At 41.7% G+C, this 26,287-nt stretch overlaps 1 protein-coding gene across 1 annotated transcript in view; it reads right to left on the reverse strand.

Annotated features, from left to right (window-relative positions):
• Nucleotides 1-2,407: 2,407 nt before the first annotated feature.
• Nucleotides 2,408-26,287, reverse strand: part of FIGN (fidgetin, microtubule severing factor) — a 147,128-nt gene continuing 123,248 nt past the window's right edge. The window contains exon 2 of the mRNA XM_056861259.1: nucleotides 2,408-4,666. Coding sequence (XP_056717237.1) covers nucleotides 2,418-4,666 — 2,249 coding nt within the window. The 3' untranslated portion in view covers nucleotides 2,408-2,417. The remainder of the gene's footprint in view (nucleotides 4,667-26,287) is intronic.

Consider the following 26,287-nt stretch of genomic DNA (forward strand, 5'->3'; position numbering starts at 1 on the left):
TATGCGTCTTATTTAAGTTGTATGGTTTTATTGGTTGAGACCTCGGTCTAAGAACAGGGGGAGAAAAAAAAGAAAAGTTAACTTTCGAAATACCTAAATGTTCTAGCTGAATGTGCAATCCTAAGCAGAGTTACACCCTTCTGAGCCTGTTGATGTCAATGCACTTAAAATGGTATCACTCTGCCAAGGATTGCGCTGTAGATGTCAGGTATGGAAACCAGACAGTTGCTTTAAAAGACACAAAATAGCCAGGTAACTGAAGGATATTTTTTTTCCTTAGGGCTTCCCCCCTTCCCCACCCCAGAGCATTTATTTCATGTATTTAAAAGGTACATTACTTAAAAGAAAGATTAAATGCTAGCACTTTTGCAAGTGTTCTGCCACTCTCTCTTTAAAGTAAACAAAAAAAAAATTGCATTTCCCACCACAAAAGAAAAGACTGTTCTGCTCTTGTGGCCGCAGAGGCTCAGACTGCTACAGTGTACACTGCTCAGAGCCATTACCAGCATCAGTCAGCTGTCATGAAAAGAATTGCTCATAAAAGCATTAAAGAATGAAAAGAGAGACAATGCGGAGCAGGGGCATGAGCTGAACCAAATGCCACGCATGCCAGCCAGCCAGCCTTTTCAGAAGAAGAGATTCTGCAACCATTTTGTCCTTGCCGAGTGAGGGATAGAAGAGGCAGGAAAGGAACAGAGACACTTCAGGAAGGAATCTCTGCTCCTGGTTCTTTCAAAGTCATTAAAACAGGTTGGCATTCTGGATGGAATCTGACTTGCCCGGCTCCTTACTTCGCTTCCCAAGAGAGAGAGAGAGAAATCACACACACACATACACACACACACACACACCAACAACAACAAAAACTGAGGTAGAAATAAAATAATGGGCATGCTCCAGCCTGAAAGGGAGTGAAATGAGTACATTAAAAAAAAACAAAAAAAAAACAGGCAATGCACATTTCCTATTAATCCGTGTGGGGAAAATGAGACATGGGGGAGAGGCAAATGCAATTTGAGGGTTTAATTCTGCCTTGCTTTTGTTGTTTGGTCGCTACTCTAAGGCATTCCTGCAAACGGCTCTGCAACCCATAAGCTCCCCCAGTGACCCAGAATGATTCTGTTCTATTGGCTCAATGAAAGAATCAGAACACCAACCACTCTAACCAAGACACAAAAGCAGTGGTCATCTTAAGGCGATGTGCCTCTCAGAGTCGCCAGCTAGATGCTGCCTTCGCCTGTCCCGGATGATTATATAATTCGACAGAGTGGCCTTCCTTGTTTTCTGCACACCGTCTTGCAACTCGTCACACAATCGTCAAGGACGAAGGACTTCTTACTGCCACGACAATTTCTCGTGCTCTGATTTGATCCCCAATACTGTTTTTTTTTAAAAAAAGAACCCTTTTTAAACACTGATACCCCTTTGTGTCTATTTTAAAAGGATTAAAAGATTCAGTTATAATACACTTTTCAGCTTGTTCCTGGATACATTCAAAGTATTTCTCCTCGCCATTTTTTTCCCAACTGTTGAGGTAAACATACATATTTAATATAAAGTAACATTGAAGCTTAGCCTATTAACTCTCAGCAGTACATAGTGCCTTCAACACATTCCTTTGAGGTACTGTACAAATCACAATCACTTTCCTGAGTTTTTTTCTTTTTCTTTTTTTTCTCTTTTTTTTCTTTTTGCAGACAGAACATTGAAAGAAATGGACTGCGGAAAATCAAGGTCGATTACCGTTACCCTGTTTTACCTGTTCTTAGTTTAATACTGCAGAACAGACAGGATTAAGGAACACTGTTGCTCTTATAGACTAGCCGAGGGGAAGAAAAAAAGAAGAAGAAAAGATCTGGTTCTCTGTCGCAACACAACTGTTCATTTCTTTAGTCCCATGACATTTTGAAGTTAAAGCTCTTTATATTAGCACATGCCACCAACGTAATTGTGAGGCAAACAAAAATAATAATAATAATAATAATAAAGCACCACTTCAGGCACTTGACAACAACTAAATCTCAAGAACAGCAGAATGGAATCAACGCGCAGGGTTCGTGTTCTTCTCGGGGGGGAAAAGCAACGACCCACTTGGCTCCTTGCTCCATGGTGAGAGAGCGTCATCTAGCTTGAACGGAACGGAGCATCAGCAAATGCCTTCTGTGATCTGTGGCTGTTCAGAACAACAAGCTCAGATTTGATGCCCTATTCCTTCAAGCCCGTACCTGGTTCTTTAGATACAAGGTGATCATTGGGTTTTTTTTTCCTCCCCCCACCCCAGTACCCTTTTACAATTTTAAACACTACTGGGAAAAAGGGGTCCCATGCCCTAGATAGCAGGTTGTATGCATATGAGTGTGTGTGTGCGCGCACCAACATTCATTACATTGTTGTTTTTTGTAACAAAAAAAAAGACGTCACTGACTGCAACCAAACATTTTGTTCCATTCAACATATGTGTCAAGCTCTTTTTGAGATATGCTAGGCTGTATCTTGCAGAAAGCGTTTTCAAAGTCTTGATACGTAATGGGCCTCAACTGGTTGGGCATAATGGCTGAAAGGTCTGTGGCTGGCATGGCGTGGAGTGGGCCTACTACCGCTTCCTGACACAAATGAGCAACATCCAGTCCCGAAAAGCCTTCCGTACGTTGGACAAGCAGTGCAACCTCCTTGTCACTGAGACAGTAATTGTGCTGTGAGAGCAGTTGTACTATTATCTGGTGCCTCGCTGTGCTGTCAGGAAGTGGGATTAAAAGTCGTTTCATGAAGTACCTTCGAAGAGATTCATCTATTTCTTCCGGTTTACTGGTGGCACAAATTACTACTATTTGGTCCTCAGCAGAAGTTAGAACAGTGTCCAGCTGCATAAGGAACTCGGTTCTCATCCGACATACTGGACTGTGTTCTTCGTTCACTTGGGATGAAAGGAGCACATCAATGTCACTTACAAAAATCACCGAGGGCTGGCGACACCTTGCCACAAGGAAGGAGGCATGAACAATCTTTTCCCCTTCCCCTAACCACTTTGTGACAAGGCCAGAGCCGGCAATTTTGAAAAACGTGGCCCCCAGCTGACTAGCTATACATCTGCCCATTAATGTTTTGCCTGTTCCCCGAGGTCCAAACAAAAGGATGCTCCGAGGTAGAGCAGTCAGCCCATTGAATGCATCTGACCTCAATACTGGCCATAAAACCTCCTCTTTAATGACAGCCTTTACCAGATCGAGGCCAGCAATGTCATTCCAGTCCACAGGAGGTCCTTGGTTGATAATCTCGTTGGTTACAAGGTCAATGAGGTGTGCGTCGGTATTCTTCAGTTGCTCGTCCACAGAGTGGTTGGATGAGGTAGCTGCACGAAGTCCTGGGCCTTGCATCGAGTGAGGGAGGAGCTGCCTGTGTTCGTCACCATGCTCGCTCATTACTGGAGAGCCGTACTTCCCAAACGGTTCACTTGCTCTCGACCCAAGCGAATTTTTAGCAGTACTGTAGGAAGGGGGTGTTAGAGCCCTACTGGACTGGCTGAATTTTCTTTGCTGTTCAGAAGAAATGATCTGCTTTGTTGGCTTAAATGCTAAGGAGGATGTTTCAGCACTCCTGTCAAAACCATTCCCCCTATTGGCATTCGAAAGGCTGTTGTCAGGCATCCGATACATGGGACTCTGGGTGGATCTCTGTTGGCCATAGCTGTAATTTCCATAACTGGAGTCCATTTCTCCTTGCCCTGCCATATAGAAAGCTTTTCTTTTGAGGGAACTTGTGGAACTGTTTGTCAGGGCGGAGGGCGCAATGGGCGTTAAACCATGACTCTGGTAGCTGTAACCAGGGACGGTGGTTGGGGGCAGAGGCGTTGGAGCAGGGATTCCTGAAGGCAGGTAGGCTGAAGGAGGAGGCGCACCACCAGGGCTGTAACCAGGTCCAACAGCAGCTTGAGGGGGATAACTTGCAGATGGATAACTGTAACTGGAAAGGTTGGTTGTCCCATTGTAGCCCGGCACTAGGGCGGGCGGGGGCGGTGGGGGTGGAGGTGGCTGTAACAGCCCAGAGCTATGCAAAGGGGACGGGTGAGGCGAAGGAAGTGCAGGTGCTGGCTGGCCACTGTAACTGGTATGCAAGTAAGATCCATTGTATCCTGTGGCATATTCCTGAGACGGGAGCCCTGAATGCAGACTAGGGACCGTATGACTTCCACACGTACTACTGGAATAACTCGGTTCTGTCAGGTTACTGGCCACCCCAGGCGAACTCCCTATGCTAGCCGAGACGTCTGTTGGTGGGAGGGCAGCACTTACACCAGCTTTGCTGGCACTGATAACATCTGGGACACAGTTCATAGGATAAACGCTCTCAGAGTTCAAAGAAGGCTGCCAGGGTTCGCTCTCACTTTTTCGACCATTCACAAGCCCTGATGGAGGCTCCGAATAGTTACTCAGGAGGGGCCGGTCCACCGGCCCTTCCAAAATACCAGAATATTTTTCGGCATATTTTTTTAGCAGATTTGAAGCAGTCAGAGCAGAGATGTCATCGTTAGCCCAAGCATACTGATAGGTGCGCTGCAGGTGTCCACGGTAAGCTTCCACCTTGTGGGCAGGAGACCGGGTGGTGGAAGTGATGTCAAAGTGCTGTTCTGGCCACTGGGCATGCTCCGGCGTCCACTGCATCTTCAAGCCTGAGGATTGTGTGAGAGGAGAAACAGAGATATCAAAATTAGCACCCGTACAGGATAATGCCAAACTATCTCAGTAAATCCACCTGATTTCTTCATTACATCTCTTGACAAATGCTGTGCTTAAAAACAAGGCGTAGGGCTCTACGTAGGGCTGCCCTTGAGATTGACCCATAAGCTCCGGCGGGTGCAAAATGCCGTGGCAAGGCTCCTCATGGGGACCTTGTCATGAGATCACATTACACCAGTGCTAAAACAGCTGCACTGGCTCCCACTGGAGTATTGGATCAGGTTTAAGGTGCTGGTTTTGACCTTTAAAGCGTTACATGGACTAGGACCAACGTACCTACGGGACCGCCTCTCCTGGTATGCCCCTCAGAGAGCTTTATGCTCCATAAACAACAACCTACTGGTGGTCTCTGGTCCAAATCTTTTGCAGCTGTCCTCAATGAGGGCCAGGGCTTTTTTGGCCCTGGCCTGGCGGAATACTCCCCCTAGTAACATCAGGGCCCTGAGGGCCCTGAAATAGTTCCACAGGACCTTCAAAACAGAGCTACTCCGCCAGGCCTATGAGGGCAGCCGCAAGCTACCCTAAGCTATCCATCGTTACTGGACTCCCCATCCCTTTCCCCTCCACTTGTCATCTGTGGGGGTGCTCCTGCTATCCGGTTCACAGCAATTACTACTGTTTTAATGCCATCTTGTTTTAAATTGCCATGTTTGTTGTGTTTTAATATTGATATTTTAATGTTTTATGACCCTGTTGGTTTTAAAGGTTGTAACCCGCTCAGAGCCCAGTTTGACTGGGAACGAAGGCGGGCTATAAATGTGAATATAAATAAATAATAAATAAGGCGTTATTTAAAAGCTGTATGAATTTAGATGGCTTGTGATCCTCTATTACCAATAACAAATTTGCTTTCAATAAATCTACACATATATGTCTCCATGCCACATTTTGCTAGTTCAGAGGGAGCAAATGGAAGAAATTATTTAACCCACACTGATTTTTTTAAAATAAAAAGGACGACCATGTACATTTCTAATATTCTAAGAATGGTTTCAGTAACATGTTTTAAATAACCTCAGCATCCTGTCTTTTCTTATTGCAGTTTTAAATTTTAAGAGATTTAACCTCCCCCCTCCCCCAAAAAATCGAGACACAGCTGACAGATCACATCTAGGATACCTTTCTTATTTGGTACTGAATACCTAGTTAGCACAGTATAATGCACCCTGCACAGAACAATATGACACAGACATAGCAGGTCATTCCATAATCCAACTCTCATCTAAAGTGGTCCACGACAGTTTCAAATCTGCTTCGTGGAGTGCAGCAAAGCAATCTCCCAGGCAGCGCTCCGTTGCTTTCATCACACAAAGCTTACAACTCGGTATGAATTACAACTGGCTGCTCTCTGCCTCACAGTCCTGTTGTTGAGGCTCGGGGAGGGGAGGGGGAAGGAGAAAGCGCCCAAGCATCACTCGCCTGTCCGTCTTTTTGCCTGCTCGCCTCCTTCCCCCCTCCTCCCTCTTTCACCTCCCCCACCTCGCCTCTAGGGTATGGAAAGGGGGGGAAACAGCAAGAAAAGAAATAATTAAATGCAGTCTAGTTGCTAAAAAGTTCAGCGGGAGGGTGTGCTGGCTGAAAAACGCTGTCGGAGCAGACTAAGCAACCAGGGGCTGCCACTTCTTTTGTATGATTAATCATTGCCCAAGAAACGCGGAGATCTTGATTTGGTTGTATTTTTGGTAACTTTTCATGGTGCACAGATTTCACAGGCATGTATATATATATATAAAAATCCTGTTTTTATATATATATATATATATATATATATATATATATATATATATATATATATATATATATATATATATATATATATATAAAAACAGGATTTTGTCCTCAGCCTGTCTAGTGTCCTCTGGTACAGACTTTCTGATAAGAAGGAAGCTTAGTCTAAAACAAAGCGTCCGTGGCATAGGTTCCCTTCCAAACCTACTGCCGTCTATTTGGAGAATCTCTCGCCTGACATTGTTTTTTCCCCCTTCCCGAACACCTTTGAGCTCTCCTCGCCTTCCAGCATCTTGACATGGCCAAGCTTAGCCTCTCAGAGACAGTCCTGATGCCGCAGCCAGTTTAATAACAGAATGGCATGTTTATTCCCTCCTGATTCCCTCTTCCTTGTTTGCACATCCGCTGCACCAGACACAGGAAGTTAATTAGCAGCATGATGCTGTGCTAATTGTGTTAATTTACAAGGTTTTAGTCAAAGAGAATCATGCCAAGGCTGGTACCGCTGTCAGGCTTCCAGCTTAATGATTAAGAAATACTGAAAACAAGGTGGGAAGAATTGCCGTAATTACACCATAAATTAATAGAGCAACAGGATTCATTTGTAAATATATTTTATTGCCATTGTGCTCACTTGAATCTGTATTGTTCAGGGTGGGGTTTTATTGTTCGGATTCACACAGGTGTTTTTCTCTCGATCTGTCACTTACACTCAGCCTAAGAATTTCAAAACATCACTCGAGGCTTCCTTGTTAGCTTCGGCGCCAAAAGACTTTGCATGCCAGTGTGCAGAACGGACTGTGAATGTAGGCAAAACGTCACCAAAAATGTTTCTGAATGCTATACCTTCAGCCTGCGTAGCAGAATTCAGGCCACCTTTTCTAACCAGTGCAACTGGCTTCATGACAGACGTAGCATTTGCATTTGAATCTAAGTTGCAATTAATTTGGAAAGGATCTAGTTTTTCTAAGGCACTGGATTCCAGAATGCAACAGGAAATACGAAGAACAAATTGTGAGCTTTCTGTAGAAAGTACTTTGACTTAGAAAATACATGGAAAGAAATAAATCAGTCATACAAATTGGTCCAGTATTGATAGATAGATAGATAGATAGATAGATAGATAGATAGATGATAGATAGATAGATAGATAGATAGATAGAGAGAGAGAGAGAGAGAGAGAGAGAGAGAGAGAGAGAGAGAGAGAGAGAGAGAGAGAGAGAGAGAGGTGTGAATTCTGTGAGTTTAGGCTTTGAGAGATTTCAAAACACAGAAGGTTTCTGATTTCATATGTATAAACTGGCTGAATAAATGGTATAATGCTTCACTTCATTCCAATCACACACACAGTGTGCAATCTGATACCAGATAGCCCAGCTGGCCCAATACCTAATTAGAAAGAGTCCTGATGCCGGCTACCAGGAAAGCCCTTCGATGCAAACACTGAGCATGCAACCACCTCCCAACCCAATAACTGAGATGCCTTAGTGAATCATTGAAACACCCAGAGACCAGTGCTGGAATGCAAACAGCCACAACTTTTATTGGTTGCAGTATTAGGTGTTGGCGGGAGCAGAGCAAAGCCTCTTCAATACCAGGCCAGCGAGCCTGAGTGAAAATCCAGGTCCAAAGCTTGCTGGCCAAGCCGTCCCCCCAGCAGCCGGGTCCTGATTGGCCTGTTCAAAACGAGGGCGGGCCAAAGCGGAGCACGGCAAAGGCAGGGAAAGTTCCTGCAGTTGTTAGACATGTCGCGGTTCCATCTGGGTGTTCCCTGCTGGCTGCCATTACAAACGCTACACTGCTGGCCCGGCAGGGATGCCCACTACACCCGCTCAGCTCCTGGCCTGCCCCAACGACCTACGAAGACCTCGGAGCTGGCTCCAGACTCTCCCCAGTGTGAGACTGCAAACCAGGGCTCTCCAGTAAGTGGGAGCTTGTGCATCTTGGACATGATGCAGACAGAGGTCTTAACATCCTGAAAGATGCATGGTAGCCCCCCCCTCACTGCCACCTTTGTGTGTTTTTAACATCTGTTCTCATGAAGAGTTCTGGAGAACTTGAAAGCTTGTACAACATGTTGTGTTACTTTGGTTGGTCATAACAAAAAGAATCACATGGATTTTACACAAATAAAAAAGAACCTAATATATTGAGCTGCAACCTGCCACACCGATAGTATGGAATAACAGGTGTAAATTTACCTTTGCAAAACTCAATTGTGAACATTAACAGAAGTATTGTCGAAGGCTTTCACGGTCAGAGTTCATTGGTTCTTGTAGGTTATCCGGGCTGTGTAACCGTGGTCTTGGAATTTTCTTTCCAGGAAAGAAAATTCCAAGACCACGGTTACACAGCCCGGATAACCTACAAGAACCAATTAACAGAAGTGTTAATAAACATGCTCTAGCATAACAGTTTCAGCTCAGTACTCATTTTGGGGTTGGACTAGATGACCCTGGTGATCCCTTCCAACTCTATGAATCTATGATATGCAACCCGAATGAAAAAAACAGGTTTCTATGACTGGTTTAAATTATGCCACCTAGTATTTTATAGCGCTTTTGGGCCCTTCATGCAAAGTGAATCCACACCACTCCCCCAGCATAAAATGCAAGAATCTTCCATCAGTTATTGCTAAACAATTTTATTTTTCATTTTTTTCATTTGAATTTTTCTAATACACATTTTAATATTGAGCAACAGGCTGTATTTCATTGCCATTGTTCAGAAGAAAACCCAAATCTGACATCAACTCTCCCAGAACCTCCTCTCTCTGGGTGTTCTGTTCCTCCTGCCTGGCGCCACAACCTACCTGTGAGACAACCGTCACCTGTTTCTGGACCCCAACCTACAGTTTGAGAACACTGACGCACCACTGAAGAGACACTGTTTCAGTGCACCCTCACAACAGCAGACGCGTGGCAGGAAGTTTCTGGAGAGTGGACTTCATGGCTGGGGATTTGAACTCAAGTCTTACAGGACCTAGCCACTACTGGCTGGTTTTTACTAGTTGTTAATTTCAATGATTTCATATTCTGACAATTAAGTCTCTCAAGAAGCAGCATATAAAAGTTTGAATTAAACCCACTAACACCGCACTGCTCAAAACCCACTGTAAAATCCCATGGATTTTATTGGACCGTATCCAGAAACATAGAAGTTGGGGTTGGGTGGATACACATGAAGAAAACACAAAAGGACATGCAGGTACTAATTTAAAAGCCAATGTTATATCTGATGGGGAAACATTCTAATAAAGAAGTAAAAATATACAGCTTAGGACCCCCCCCCCCAAGTTTTTTCTGCAGGCAGAAGGATTTTTGCTTGCAGAGCACAAATTTCTCACCTCCCCCTTCCTGTGGCTGTTTCAAAAGCCCCCCCCCGCCTGGGGGTCCCACGTCCTCCAAGAACCAGATTTCAGGGGGCATTTCAGGCTGCTGCAGGAGGGTGGAGGTGAGAAAATTGCACTCTGCTAATGGGGATCCTTCTGCCTGCAGAAAAACTCTAGAGGAACTAAGCCATCCAACCTTTTTATTATAAAATGTTTAATACTTACTTTTAAAAAAACAACAGAAAGAAAGCAAAGCAACTAAGGTGTTTTGGGGGGAGAGGGGGATTAAAGGGTAACCATCCCTTGAGTATAAATGATCGCATTCATCAAAACTGTTTATTTGGCATAATTACTAGTTAGCCCATTGGCTTCAGATTGCTGTCCTAGTTGTGGATGTGCTCACTGCACAATAATTGAAAGTTTATTTATTGGTGCATATTTAAGTGCCAGCGCATTTAGCAGCAGCTGTAAAAAGCAGAATTTCAGAATGATTGCGTTAACTTATCGAGAACGGAAAGCATGAGTGCAAACCTGAGCAGAGCTACACCCGCTGAAGCCCACTGACTTCAATGGACTTAGAAGGGAGCAACTCTGCTCAGAACGGCGATGCCAGTCCCATCGCCTAAAATGTAAGCATTTATTTGACTGCTTTGTGATCCATTAGTGTTATTGAGAGGTTAATAGTTAAATATTCAACCACTCCCCATATTAGCCTATTCTCGAGTTGGCAGATCAAAGATACAAAAAATAAGGAACGTTACAGACTCGGGTGTCTGTTTTATGGGCTCTGTATAGCTGTAATGGGCGGTGATACTTGGGCGAATGGCAATACCCCTTTAAAACGAGAGACATCCTATTTATGCAGTTAAGTAACATGTACTGAAACTGAGCCCACTGTTACTCAAATCCTTATTTTCAATCCCAATGGCATTTTACACAGCGCAATATTCACCTTATGTAGTGCAATATTCACCTTATGTATACCCATTTCCATTCCCCATTTCGTATCTTTGCAAAGCAAAGAGACCAGGTTAGGGTTGCTAGCCTCCAGGTGGTGGCAGGAGATCTCCTGCTATTACAACTGATCTCCAGCTGATAGAGATTGGTTCACCTGGAGAAAATGGCCGCTTTGGCCATTGGACTCTATGGCATGGAAGTCCCACCGCTCCCCAAACCCTGCCTTCCTCAGGCTCTACCCCAAAAATCTCCCACCGGTTGTGAAGAGGGACCTGGTAACCCTAGACCAGGTTGGGGTAAACATTGCTTCTGCCCCTAACGGGACATCCAGCTTCCCAATGGCTCACTAACCCTCTCCTAATCATTCCCTTGCTCGAGTTCAATTTCCTTTGAATCCTGACATTGTCGCAGATGGAAAGGGAAGCTTTAAAGAAGTCAGTTAGGCATTTTCCATTTCCCTGAACATGTGTACATAATAGATTGAGAGGCATATGGTACACTTGGTATGTGACAGGAGACGGTGATTGGGAGGAGATAGTCTCTGACCAAATCAAGTGCCCGGGTGAAAAGGAACAGGCAGGCAGCTGGCTACAGAGTGATCCTACATTTGGAACGAGAAAACAAAGCAATTCAGAGCTGGAGACCAGATTGTCCTCCTCAGCCAGGCACAGAGCTACAGAGAGAGAGATGGGGGAAACCCAGACAGAGAGAAGTGGTGTCCTTGAATATCTAGAAGGAAAGAACTGTAACTCCCCCAGAGCCTAACATAACAGAAAAGAGGTTCGTCATAACACTGATTTAAATAATGTTATCACCCAAAACCACTTCTTCAAACATACACATTTGGAATTGAATCCAAAGGCTTCTTCCACAAGTAGCACACCACTTCTACTAATGAAAGGGGAGTAATTTTTAGCAATTCCCCTATTTCAAGGTAGATACCCTGCATCAAACTCCTTGCTGTTACCGAAATTCCCCTTACCCTCAGGAGCAGCATTTTAGGAAATGCAATGGGCTCTACTGGGAATTTAGAAGGAGGAAAGATCCAAGCTATGAGTGAATTGTTCTTGGGATCCTTCGTATCCAGATGACAATGGGGAACATCACACATAATAAAATGCACATACATCAGTGCGGCAAGAAAATGCATAAACCAACACAAGATGCACCTAACTCTGGAACCTGAATTCCTGAATTCAGAACTATGCTATTCAGATCTCTATTTACCGAAATGGCATTTCATATTATTCCAAAAGCATGCATTTCCTTCTATTGAACTTCCTCCGTTCTTCAAATATTATGAACTGCTCAGAAAACTGAACATTTAGAATTCGGGCTACAATAATTATTCTGAAGTGATTGAATGCAGACACCTGATTCTATATCAAAGGCGAAACATCCATCAGCTCAGATGAGGTCCCAATGCTCCAAAGTGTCAAGTGCTCTCAAGTGTTTGGCTTCATTGAGTTGAAGATGTTCAATGCCTTGAAGAATCAGGCCCTTAATATAGACAATTCTGATTCACATCTCTGCGCTTTTAGAGAACTGGGCCCAAGTCTTGCATGCGTGCGTGTACATTTCGGCATGAAGAGCAGACATACACCACACAGGAAACGAAAGGACACACATGTACTGTGTGTTTCAGAATTTAATGAATTCAAATGAAGTGGCATTCAGACTTACCCTTTAAAATATCCGTTTACCCCCTTACTAACTTCAAGCCTTCGTCTATCATTTAAGAAAATGAGGCAAAAGTACTTTCACTTGGAGGCCTTTGGCTTGCTACTCTCAGCCTCAGTCTTCCAACAGAAGGGATAATTATAGCGGACTACTTTTACAGAGATGTTGAAAGGATTACTCAGCCATGAACCATTATCCCCGACGAAAGTGAATGAAAAACACTAGAAAAAAACAATGTGTTATGTTCACACAGCCACTTTAGTGGGGATTACTGTACTTCTTCTGACACTCACATAAGAGCAGGAGCAGGAAATGTAGTGTTATCCCATATTCCCTTCTATTGATTTAAGGTGTATAAAGAAGGGAGCCTTTGAGAAGGATACTCCTCTAAGCTATTTTTACTACACAATATCCTTCTACCATTCCTGAAAAAGGGGGCATAAAGTTTCTGCTGGTTCTCCAAGCTCTGATTTCATACGAAGGTATTTTATGCAGTACACAAAACCCATAGTGCCAGGAGAACATACAGCGCTAGCTCCAGTGGTAAACAATCAGTATCTGAACAAACCCCTTTAATACTGGCCAGTTTAAGTATTTTATAAAAGCAGGGGGAAATATCTTAAATCTTAGCACAAAAATCTTAAAGCAGAAAAAAAAACTTAAACGTTTAAGATCTTAAATCTTTAAAAAAAACAGTGCTTTAATGTAGTTCTTTCCCCTGGTGGAACCTGAAATGATGAATCTTTCATACAAATAACACTGAAAACCAGACTCTAACCTAGTGTGATCACATGGAGTTCCATGGATGTTGCGTAGGTTTCATCCATTCCTCTTTTGGCCCATATCTGGTTAAGGCCAACTTAGATGGCAAGGTGGTGAGAAATCCATCCCTGCATCTCCTGGGCTTTGTTATAAAAAGTTTAAAACAGCCATGGAAGGGACCAAATTGGGTTGGAGAAGCAATGAAGGGGAAAGGGAATCTGATACTTCTCCACTACATTCCCAACAGAGTTAAAATCACATTAAGGTTGTCATTTATATCAAGGTGGTATGTAATCCTAAAGGAACCGTATAAACCAACGTTAGTGGAGGAGCCATGGCTCAGTGGTCGAGCATCTGCTTGGCATGCAGAAGGTCCCAGGTTCAATCCCCAGCCTCTCCAGTTAAAGGGACTAGGCAACTAGGTGATGTGGAAGACCTCTGCCTGAGACCCTGGAAAGCCGCTGCCAGTCTGTTATTGTGTAATTTCTCCAAGATGCATGGGACATTTCTCCCTTTTGTCTCCAAGTTTACATGAGCTTGTTCACACAAAATCTAATTTTACTGTCTGCTTTCTAACTCCTGGTAGATATCTACCTGTAGTACAGAACTTTTGCCAAGTGGTGAACGGTGAAATATTTGAAACATTTTCTCAGCACCAAATATTTTTAACCCAGTAGTCATTAGAGGGAATATGAGTATAACAATATAGCAAGCCAAATGGGAGATTGTAACTAGTTACAGAACAATTCTCAAAGCCTGTAGACTCAACTACAACCCAATTATCTAATTGAAACACTGTCAAATGATTATTTCTTTTAAATCACACTTTCACACCTCACGACTGCCAATTACAATACAATTGCAGCAAATTACTGCGGCCCCACAAACCCCCAACCTTTCCCCCCCTCATTTACATGAAGCTGAACTTCTAACAATCATGCAGGCATTTCTGCCTTAAATGTGTTTAGCAAGTATTGTTGAAGTCTCACTCCCAAAAAAAATCTCTATCAAACAAAAAGATAGAAAGATTGGCATATGAATACAGTAGCTAATGGGGGGGGGGTACAAATGTACCAAAGGTATTATTGTTTTGTCTTGTTACTAAAGGTCAAGGCTACCTAGCAATTTGAACCTGTGGACAGGTATAGTTACTCCTTTAATAAGTATACTTCTTCCTTTTCCAGAGAAATCTTCAGCTGAAATTCAAAAGTACCATTGTGATATCACAATGATAAATATTCAGTTCAGACCTAAACGAAATGTTGGATGCAACCAGCTTTTCTGCTGGTGGAAAAAGGGAAGAGAGACTCCCCTTTCATCACCTAATAGACTGTGCTGAGGGTCGCAGGACCTGCATGGACAACAGCCATGTGGGATGGGGGCTATAATAAGGAGGGGAATTGGGCGAGATAGAACGAAAACACTGAGTAGATCCAACCTGATGTCTGCTTGAAATGAAACGTGGCTAGATCAAGCCGAAAGAAAGAAAGGAAGGAAGAAAGAAAGAAAGAAAGAAAGAAAGAAAGAAAGAAAGAAAGAAAGAAAGAAAGAAAGAAAGAAAGAAAGAAAGAAAGAAAGAAAGAAAGAAAGAAAGTCCTGAAGACTGGAGTTATAAAGAGAACCCAAAAACAACAAATGCCTTTAACAAAACCGTCAAAGCCCCACTATTTAGCAATTTAAACAGAACTGAGAATCTGAAGGTTTGCTAAATGCACTGAATACAAGAATGCTTACAAAAAACAATCCACAGTTCTAAGCACATTTCAGTCTGTTCTGGTAAATGCCGACATGTACCAATAAACAATGGGATCTGGGGTGAAATTTTATTATTTCTTAACAGCATTTGGTTGGTCTTGGTTTTAATTGGTATAGGCTAGAAAGGTTTGCGCCATGAAGCATATTTATAATTTTTCGTGGTCAATGTTTGCTGGTAACTTCTACGAGGATAAAATCTGGCATTTGCCAAAGGCATTTAACTGACTTTAAAAACTGGTAAGTGGCAACATTTTTGGACAAATATCTTTGAAGACTGATTTTAAAAAAAAAACCCTGAGAAATGTCAGGACATATCACGAGTGGCATTATTCAAGGAGCTTTTGACATTTACCAAAACATTGCATATAGTATACACAGACATAAATTGAACATACAATAGACAGAATAGACTAGTAAGCATGGCATCTAAAATATGACTCTGCATAGCATTTATGGAATTCTAAATTCTGCAGAGTTTGTCCATAGCGAGGTGTGTCATCAACCAGCACCTACATCCAGTTTAATAATATGTATAGAATTGCAGGACAACAACAGCATGCTACTTGTTCAGCATGTTCTTTCATTGTGTTGTTACCTTTCTTTCGATCTGTTTATGTATATATGTTTGCAACCTTTTAGAGAAGACCATGCATATAAAGGCTCCAGAATGGTACGCTGATTATATATATTGAACCAGTAATCTGAAGTGGGCATTAGGGACGCACTTATCCATAAACATCTGAAATGCATTAATCAGATGAATAAACAAATACTAAATACATTCACTTGGAAGTAAGTCCAGCAATTTCAGTGCAGCCTACTTCAAAATAAAAAGTGTTGTGTTTTTTTTTATTACGAATCTGGACAGTGATGTACAAATACATAATTTTAGCTGTGCATAGAAATTACGCACATATGATGAGGGTTTGACGATATCATTTCTCTTTTGGTGGCACTTACTGCTCTTAAACAAACTTGCAAGAGCCATGCATAACAAAAGCATATACCAAACTAACATGCCTGCAAGCTGAAATATGAAACATCTGGGAATTTGTGACAACAGCAAATTAGGAAAAGAGGTAGGGGGTAATCTAACTCCCCCCCTCCACCACCACTCCAAATAAACAGTAAGAGATGTGCAAATTGTACATTCAGCCACAACCGTGCATCTGGAACGGGGATCTGTGACCTAGAAAGGCCACAGATCACATATTGTCATCATCAACATCATCATATGTATGTAAATAACAGAGGAGCATTTCAATGTGGACATAAATGGGGTTAAATACAGCCATGAACGTTGTTGATTCAGATCAACTGTATGCTGCTTTAAGCATCTGTGAACTAATACTTTCTATTGTACTAACCCAATGGTGGTAGTGGTGGGGGAGAGATGTGTGTGTAGATATCCTCAGAATCATTGTGAGAAACTGCTACACGAAGATCTGATCACCACACCCAAGCCTTCTGTATAGGAGAAAGCTACTGTGCGTGTGAGTGTGGGAGAAACTAGGGAGGCACTCCCTTTCAATAATCACGTTTTTGGGAAGGGGGCAAAAAGATGTGCGAGTAAAATAATTCTTTAAGCAGAATCCCAAACTCAGAAAAGCTTTTGCAAAATTCCATTGGGCTAGTTACTTAGATAACACATACTACTTTTAATGCACAAAGCTGTTGCATTTGAACAAAAATACTCCATGGTTCTCTGAACAAGGTTAAATATCTTTGCATAAGCAAGGATCTGCTTTCTCTCAGTATATACAAGCACTGGCTTTAAGGTTAATCGTTAACGTTTTCAAGAATAGCCTCCTTTCTTTGAAGCAACGCAACAAAATTATGAATGGCAATTGCCTGGTTTTAATCCTCAATATGCTGCCTGTGGGAACAGGAAAATACATATTTTATAGATAGAGCGAGGTTAATTCTAGAGACCTCTCTACACTGGGCATGCTTCTCTTTAAGTACGTGAAAGCAAAGATCGGTTTTGGAAAGCTTGAACTAAAAATGGTGGTCAGTCTTGAACTAATGTACTAACCTATCAGGAGTTGCCATGCACATTTAAAGAGGCCAGCATAACGCCCTCATCTAACATAAACGCTATATTCTTTTGAATCGCCCATTGCTAATGCCACTGAACATCTCTGCCTATCACCTGCCTATCCAATCAAGTTATGCAGAGTTACATTACTGAGATTAGAACACCCCTCTGCTAATAAGCTAAAGAAGAGCAAATACTGATTAAATGTATATTTAGAAGTAATCTAATACTCTTCTGGAAGACAGAGAGAGCGCACAAAGTCTTAAAACGCCTCCATAACACAGATAGCCTTTGCAAAATTTGGCTAAGGAACTTATACATTTTACTTATTTTGGTAATCCACACGCAAATTTTTAATACGCTGGTACAACGAGGCTGCATTTCAGGCTTGAAGAAAAAAGAATTCTATAGCCATGACTGGGTGACAGGGGGCATTAATTCAGTGTCCTTCACTCCCAGGACCTGCGTATAATTTAGTTCAGCCTGAAGAAAATAACTTTGATCCGAACGCTGTTTGGGGGAGGGGTGGGGAGAGCTACATATGAAATGAGTTCCGCTGAATTTAGCGTTGTTTCTTATATACAGGACGACATATTAAGATAAACTGCTTTTGCATGCCACCGCCATGGTCCAGGATTAAAAACAGAGCAACGGCAGTCTGAAAAGGCGCGCACACACCTTTTATTTCCCACCCTGTGTCTTTCCTATACCATACAGAAACAGCACATAACAGGGCTCTGACAGAATAAGCCAACAGAAAGGCTGTTTCTCATATATACTAACTCTCTGCAAACATGAACCGTATTATATCACATGGTCTCATTTTTCCTTTCTGAGCCTGAATTTTCTTTTAAATTAACACACCTGCTGAAACATGAAATAGGTTTGCCTGAGTAAGGAGAGGTAAAGCTAGTACAGAGAATCTAGCATTTCCAATGAGACATCAGCTAATCTGATGATACAGCACTAGCCTCATTTTGTAGGGCAACCCCCCCACACACACACACACCTCAAGTTGGGACCAAGTCCCTGGATTTGGCTATTAGCACATCCTCCTCCTCCTCCACGCAAAGCATCTTTCTCTCTCCTCTATACTGCAGGGAAACAAGATTAGTGGCAAAAGGATGACTAAACAAATTGACACACTAGAACGCCAGGGTAAGATTAACATTCCCTCTGCTTACACCTCTCAATTATGTAGTCCATCAACACGCATCCTTGCTTGTTCATCCAATTAAAGGGCTTGAAAAGAAATATCTCAAAATGGGGAACTGCTCATTATCTGAACGCTTTGCCATTAAGGCAAGTTTGGAGGTGTTTGCTTTAGTATAGCTGACTGGAACTCGCTTGTTTTGGAAAAAGGAGTTTGTAAAGGCACATCTTAGGCTGGCATATTGAGACCATGTGAAAGTGGCACCTGCGGCGTATAGACTTAGTTATAATCCATCTCTTCAGCGCTGCTCCTTTTCTAAAAAGTGGATCAAAATGCCCCAATAAACCAACTTCTTTTATTTGTTCTCTATGCCCCAGCCCACAGTGGCAACGTGCAAGTTATAGCAGGAAGATCAGATCTACATCTGGAGCGAAGGCACTGAGCGTGTGAATTTTTAAATGCATGTATGTTCTTATGATGGGGCGAAACACTAAGAAATGGGTCTTTCAAGAAATCCATTCGCTTTAGCGAATAATTATACCTCTTTTATCGAACTTTTAAAGGCATCAATCCTTGCCATTCAATGATCCAAAATTCCCCTAAACAAATCAATATGTGCAATCTATGAATGATCATACTAGCAGCTATATATACAGTGCAGATAGTTTAGAGCAACACTGGATTACAATTTTGCCTATGGAAACATTTAAAAATTATAGAACTGTCTAAACATTTTCTTTAACTTATAGAATTCAGTGTGAGACAGTTACATGGAACAGAACTATTAGAAAGCATGTTATAGTTGATACTTACAAATTATTCTTAAACAAGGAGAGCAAATATCCCTGGGGTTACTTTATCTCATTGAACAACTTGAAGTTCTTACTAACCACAACAGATACATATATTCAAAGTAAAATTTCAGGTCATCTCCCTTTTGGAAATAATTTGTATAGAAAATAATATAACCCCAAAGATTACTTTGCTGGGACTGGCATCTCTCTATTATGTTTACAGGCATTTGGCCAAGGAAAAATGTTGAGCATCTTTTTAAAAGGATATTTGCAGTGTAATCCTAAACAGAGTTACATCCTCCTAAACCCACTGACTTCAATGGACTCCCAACGGTGTCATTCTGCTTAGGACTGCTCTGTTAGTGATGCCTGTTAAACTCTGCTACCTGAGTCTTTCAAGCACTAATCTTCTTAAATAAGGAACAATGTTTAAAATTCAGACCCCTATCAACATGCTGAAGCATATGTAACATAATTATTGGATATTATTCTTATTTGCATTTATATTGCGCGTATCATTAAGATTTGTAACATTTCATGAACTAGCAATTGGTCATTCATACCCTCGCTATATATAATGGAGCAAATTTCAACAATTATTATACTGTTATTTATTAGTGATTGTCCCCTAATCTTGTATCTCACTTTTCTCCATAGTCGTGACTTTCATATTTAGTCAGCTTTATTAAGTAAGTCAGGTTTAACACAGAACAGCTGTATAAAAAACATCCACAGGCAGGATAAAACAAGGACTTCAATCCCCGTCACACAGATTCATTAAAATCTTGCTAGAGCAACTAAACAGCAGTGCTGACAGCTAATCACTTAAGGACTTATACATTAACCACATCTTTCTCTCTTTCTCTCACCCACCCCACCTCCCCACCGTATTTTCAGTAATAATGTTCAAGGCATGACTTAAGAGAGAGAGAGAGAGAGAGAGAGAGAGAGAGAGAGAGAGAGAGAGAGAGAGAGAGAGAGAGAGAGAGAGAGAGAGAGTCATTAAATACAGTTAACACATTTTACACCCAAGTTGAGTTTCAAAGTGAACAAATATTCAGTTAAACATCCTAAAGTTATCAGCAGCTTGGAATTAAAAATAATGATAATAATTTGAAAGCAAGCTGCTTGTAAAGGTTGGATGCTTCCCAGCACATTGATAAATCAGAAAAACCCCATAGCTGAGATTTGCAGACAAAACAATTCAGAAACAGCATATGCTAATTAGAGGAATGCATAAATTCTATGTGTTACTTTAGGAGGGAAGAACTTTGCTCTTTCTTCATGTAGAGTTTTACTTCGAAGCACAGATCAGCAGAGGAACACTTATGATATAATAAAAATACATAGGCCTGTGTATAGATGTACGTATGTTTTTATGGAGATGCTTCTGCGGATTAAAAGCACACAACACATGCAGGGGCTTCGGTCTCTCTTGTTTCCCAGTGTCAGTTGGGCAGCTACTTAGACAATTTTCTATTCATTACTGAACTGTGGAAAGGAAACACAGAGGTAGCATTTTCTTTTTAAACCATGTAATGTCTTACACCCAGATTCCAAAGCCTCAAGGAACAGAGGGGTTTTTTTTTACCCCTGCTAGACAAGCTGTCGTAATTGAAATGAAGTCTAATCAGACTCATTACTGTTTTCAGCAATTTGCACCACCAAAGATGCTTATTAGGTAACAGTGTTTAATAAACCGCTCTTTAGAAAACTACCAGTAATGAGCTCTTAACAGCCAATCTTTAGCGGGAATGTAATGTGAAAAGTGTTCCTAGCACTGAATAGATTTTCACATTTAGTAGTGTCATAATTAAGCTGGAGGAATTGGTCGCTGCAATGTTAGATTTACTGCAATATAATCTCCTTCCACCCTGCTTCACCCCCCCCCCCGTATATTTGAGAATGCAACCTTCACATTTAAGCAAAATTACAGTTAATATTTCAGCAGCAAATTTTAAAAACTTCTTACAGGCAGCTTAAATCTATGGCCATTCATTCTGAGATTATTGATGTGGCTGGGAGAAGAGAGAGCGGCAAGAGAGGTCTAAAAAGCAAGTTTTGTACATCAGTGGCACGGTTCCCCAGCTCTACTTAAGTCTTCTTTGACAGAGCGTTATGTGCCCCCCAAAAAATCCGGTAATGCAGACAATTAACAAACAGACCTGTCACTGCTTGAATTAACAAAAGTTAGTTTACTTACAATTTTAATTAACGGTATTTTTCCAAGCCATACTTAAAGTGCCATCAACTCCTAGTCATTATTAAGCACCTAATAGCCGCACTTGTAATACTTCAAAAGTAACATGCCGGAATATATTATTCATAAAAACAGCTATTAGTGAGACAGAGGGGTTTTTAATCACCAGGAAGGCCACGAAGACCCACACCAAACACACAGAAAACCAACTAACGGAAAAGAGGGGGAGGCTGAACGCATCTGAATAATTAAAAATAGAGGGCCGCTTTCGTTCTCTCATTAGGCGGGGTTTGCAGTTGGCATAATAGATATTTCTCGATTATAAACCGGACTGTTGACAGTATTCCTGTAGCTCATTTTTTCAGCTCCCTATTTAAGGGTACAGATGTTGCACACAGCTTGCTCAAAAGCTAGATCAAATGTGCTCGAAAAAGCTTTTTAAAGTTGGATTCTGTTACGAAAAGAGCACAATTTCGAACGAGGGGAAGCACCGGCAAAAAGGACACAGAAGACTTTATGCTCCTGTGAAACAGAACTTCATGGTAAGATGTTAAAGTGAATTCCATTACACAGCAATTCTCCTTAGAGCACCTTTTTTATTTATCCTAGCCCCCAAACTTCGGTAATCCTAATTGGAGCCAATAAGCCTCCATATCTGTTTGCAGCTTTCAAAATCAATAAGTCTATGAGAACTGAGGCTGCCAAATTAATGCCAGCTCCATCTGATTTTTTTGCGGTATGCGCTTTTTGCACCTAAAAAGCAGCAAAAACAGAACTCGCTCCCATGTGGGTTCTTATAACTATCAGATCAAACTATCTGCCAGTTTCTTAAATGTGAACAGAGTTTGAACACAGATCCAAAAAAGCTTCTGCATCAAACTGTTGCATAATCTCAAATACAGCAAAGCTCTCATTCCTCGAAGGCTGCTTACTGATGGAGGTAGTTCCCAGAGAAAATGCAGTGGCGTTTTTGGGTGCCTTCCTTTATATTGATGCGATTAAACTTTACACTTCCTATGAATGGCAACCTAAACCTCAGAAATGCAGAACAGATGCTTTACAGTCTGGATTTGTCTAAAATAAAATAGATGCTCTCCAATATAAACTGCTGTTCAATAGCTATGTCAGTCAATGCATTGTGAGTTTGCTCTATATAAGTGGTTCCCAAACTTTTCGGGCCACCGGTCCCTCGGTTCCACAAACTCAACCCCAGCACCCCCTACACTATCCTATAAAAAGCACTATTCAAAATAGGGGTTTGCATGACTCACTAAAGATAATAATAAAATTTCAAAACAGTAACAATTAATTACACATCAATTCAAAATCAAATTAAAATTTTTTAGTTGAAATTTATTCAACAAAACTGATGAACTTGATCCAGTGGTGCCAACTCTTCAAAGTCTGGAAAAAAATTCTGATAGTTTCCAACAAATTTGCCAGCATGGTGCCATAGGTTGATCTATTGTAAATTAGTGAACAACACAGTTGAAGGGGCCCACCTTTAGTGCCCCTAAATTTTTCATTGTTTTTATTGTACGCTTTAGTACTGCCTGCCACTCTGATGGCAAGTAAGGTGGGGGGCAAGTATTTTAATGTTATGCAAATAAAACTTTTCAAAAAAAATATGCGTTGAAAAGTGTGGAGAAAAATCTGGCTTTGAGACTTTCAGATTTATTTAATCTGAGCTAAATTATTGCAAGTATGGACCCGTAAGATACTCAGGGACCAACATTTGCTTACATAGCTCTCCGCATCCAAGAGTTGACTGCTTGAAGCAAAGAGAAATAGACAACCTGCAATTCTCACCCAACAAAGATGGAACTAGTTGGTTAAGAAACTGAACAGAGTACTAAAGATTCATGATTTTAAATTAGGCTACTATTTTGAAAGATGAGCTACATATTAGGACTGTGAGGAGGGCAAAACCTAAAGTTCCACCTCCGGTGAAAGACAACAGTTAAGACAAAAGCAACTCATCCTGAGAGCTTGCCCTTGTTTCCAACAGGGCCAGAAAGAGGTAAGATCCATGAGATGGCTTGGGATTCCAGGAGTGTCAGCAGAGAAAACACATCCCTACTTAGGGAATAGCTGTATTGATCCTCCGCATGATACACTGCAGGCAGCACAAACACAGATGTCCCTTCCGTATTTATAACTTAAGCAGAGTAAAATTGCTTAGAAACGTTTGTGAATATTTTTTCACCACTCTCTGGGAGAAAATGTTTTCTTCTTCGTCTATGTTTGTCATAATATTGCCATCCCTCGCTCACATGGCCATTGTCCCTCATGATAGTGTCAATGGAAAAAGAATTGGTTTTTATATGCCAATTTTCTCTATTTTTTAAGGAGAATCAAGACGGCTTACAATCTCCTTCCCTTCCTCTCCCCACATCAGACACTTGTGAGGTAGGTGGAGCTGAGAGAACTCTAAGAGCTGTGACTAGCCCGAGGTCACCCAGCTGGCTTCATATGTAGGAGTGGGGAAACCAACCCGGTTCGCCAGATTAGAGTCTGCCGCTCATGTGGAGGAGTGGGGAATCAAACTCGGTTCTCCAGATTAGAGTCCACCACTCTTAACCATTACACTACACTGGCTCTCCCTAGAAATATCTCCCTGTCCACAGTTATAACCTCATTACTTTTACTGCACAAGCCCAGATCAGGTGGATCATCTAAGCTATGGAAGGCTTATAATCCTTACAACTAAGGGAGATTTCACAAACTGGGAAGGAAGGAGGTGGGATGTAATACATGGTTAGGGTTGTCAGGTCCCTCTTTGCCACCGGCGGGAGATTTTTGGGGCGGAGCCTGAGGAGGGTGGGGTTTGGGAAGGGGAGGGACTTCAATAGCATACATAGAGTCCAATTTCCAAAGCAGCTATTTTCTCCAGGTCATTTTCTCTAACGGCTGGAGATGAGTTGTAATAGCAGGAGATCTCCAGCTAGTACCTGGAGGTTGGCAACCCTATACTTGGTGCCTACACAGCCTGGCTCCCAATCACTTGGCGACTTGGAACATTTACATTGGGCCTGTTTTTAGCTGGCTGACATGATACAAATGGAGCCGTGTAGAAAGTAAAACTTTCACAAAGTGGAGTTGCTGTTTTTTTTCCTTCTACACCTTTCCACTTCTGTAATGTCTGTGTCAACTTCTGCAGTATCTCAAGATGCCTTCCAGGCAAACGTACAGGTTCACTAAGAAGGGGACTGATTCATATGAGACAGAGGTATGCCCCGCATAAATCCTCAGAGTTATGGCACCAGTAATAGGAAAGAGAAAAGCAAATCAATTAAGCGCTACATTCGGCTTCCTCATGAAGTTATAGCTACATTCTGTGAGATCTACACTAATTCAGAATGGCTTTGTGCAGGCTCAGTATCTTCACCGACCCGTTTCCAAGCTGGCTAGCTTTCCCTTTGCAGAGTGTTGAATGCTAACCACAGTTATCTTTAAATGAGAACCTGAAACCTCCTTCTAACCATAATTTTAAACTGTAGCAGAAAGTTACTAACTGCGGCTACTGCTCAATTTGGAACAGAAGTAAGGCTAAGAACAGAACTGAAAGGTGGGGGGGGCACCTGGGACAAGAAATGGGGAGGAGCAGTCTGTCTGTCAGCCCGTGGCTAGTAAAAGAAGGGATATTGGGTAAGCCTGATCGCTTAATGGGGGTTAAGGGAGAAGAATAATTGTAATTCTTCATATGAATAATGGAATTTTTGAATAAGCCGTACAAAATTAGAATTCAGTATAATTATCGATAACCTGCCTCTAGAGAGGCCATAAATGAATATGCCACAGTAGATGTAGGTTGAAAGAATTTTGTTTAGAATACATTTCTTTGCTAAGAGAAGATAAAAGCCACAAAAAGGTATAGGGCTGGGATCGCCATGATATGAACCCTACCATCCAATTCACTGAAGGAATTGGAGTAGGCTATGGGATTCCCTCAAACAGCATCACATAATCTACCAGATGCAGCTGTCCTCTATATCTGTATTATAGGATCTTTTTTCCCTTTCTTTCTATTTGTATCACCTTGATTGCCCTCTATCTCAAAGTTGCGCCAAAGCAGAGAAAGCGAGATTGGAGAGAAAAGGAAAAAAAAATGAAAAAAGAAAAGAAACTTCTACAAAATTGAATGGGCAAGAAGTTGAAAAAGAAGAACAGCACACAAGCAAGAATAAATTTCTATTTTATATATAATATATAATATACACAAGGATTACAGTGTCTGACTCGTAATATACATTCATACGCACGCACCCAAATATATATTAGAGTGAGCCTGTGCTGTGCTTACTTTGGAGTGCCACGCTTCAAGCTAAAGTTGTAAAAATGAAATTGGAAAGGGTTTATTTGGAGCCATGGGTACAGCTGTCAAGAAACCTGAAACCAAAGAGGGTTTATGTTCAATGTGTGACGTTTCATTCATTTGGATTTTGAAGATTTATTTTTAATTTATTTACATAAATAACAAAACATTGTTTGGCCCCATCTGCAACCCATAAAGTGAATTACGTAAGTCTTCAACAACAAAACAAGATTCGTACATTAAAACCTCAAACATTAAACAATCCATAGTATAAAAGAGAAGATGTTATCCAATACTCAGACAGGAGAAACACCTTCCAGATCAAAAACATCTAGAGTTTTCTTTGGAAGCCTGTAGCAATGGCATCAACCTTACCTTCCAGGGAAAGGAGTTCTACCCCCTCAAATGAAAACCAAGAAGGCCCTCCCACAGGTCCTTACCAAAGTAACAGGCTCCCACAGGAAGGCCTCAGCCATTGATCTCAGGGCCAGGTACTGTTGCCAGTACAGCACTGCCAACCCTCAGGAGATGTGGGGAGAAGGAGTCACGCTGAATGATGTCCCATCATGATGTTTCATGATCTCACTGCTGGTGCAAATCCAGAAGCAACGTTATCATGTCAGCATGATGCTCTAGGATCCATCCAAAACTCGCAGTAAGACCATAGAGTTTTGGGTGGTTCCCAGAGTGTCATGCTGCTGTTGCTTCTGGATTTGTGCTGGAAGTGACATCACAGCATTAGCATGAAGGTAATTTCACCATCCTCCCATCTGAGGGGGAATGGAAGGGCCCAGGAATGGTTAGCCTAGAGCCAGGGTTGGTTGAGATAAACTCTAGGTAT

The sequence above is a fragment of the Euleptes europaea genome, chromosome 15 (genome assembly GCF_029931775.1).
Source record: "Euleptes europaea isolate rEulEur1 chromosome 15, rEulEur1.hap1, whole genome shotgun sequence".
Lineage (NCBI taxonomy): Eukaryota > Metazoa > Chordata > Lepidosauria > Squamata > Sphaerodactylidae > Euleptes > Euleptes europaea.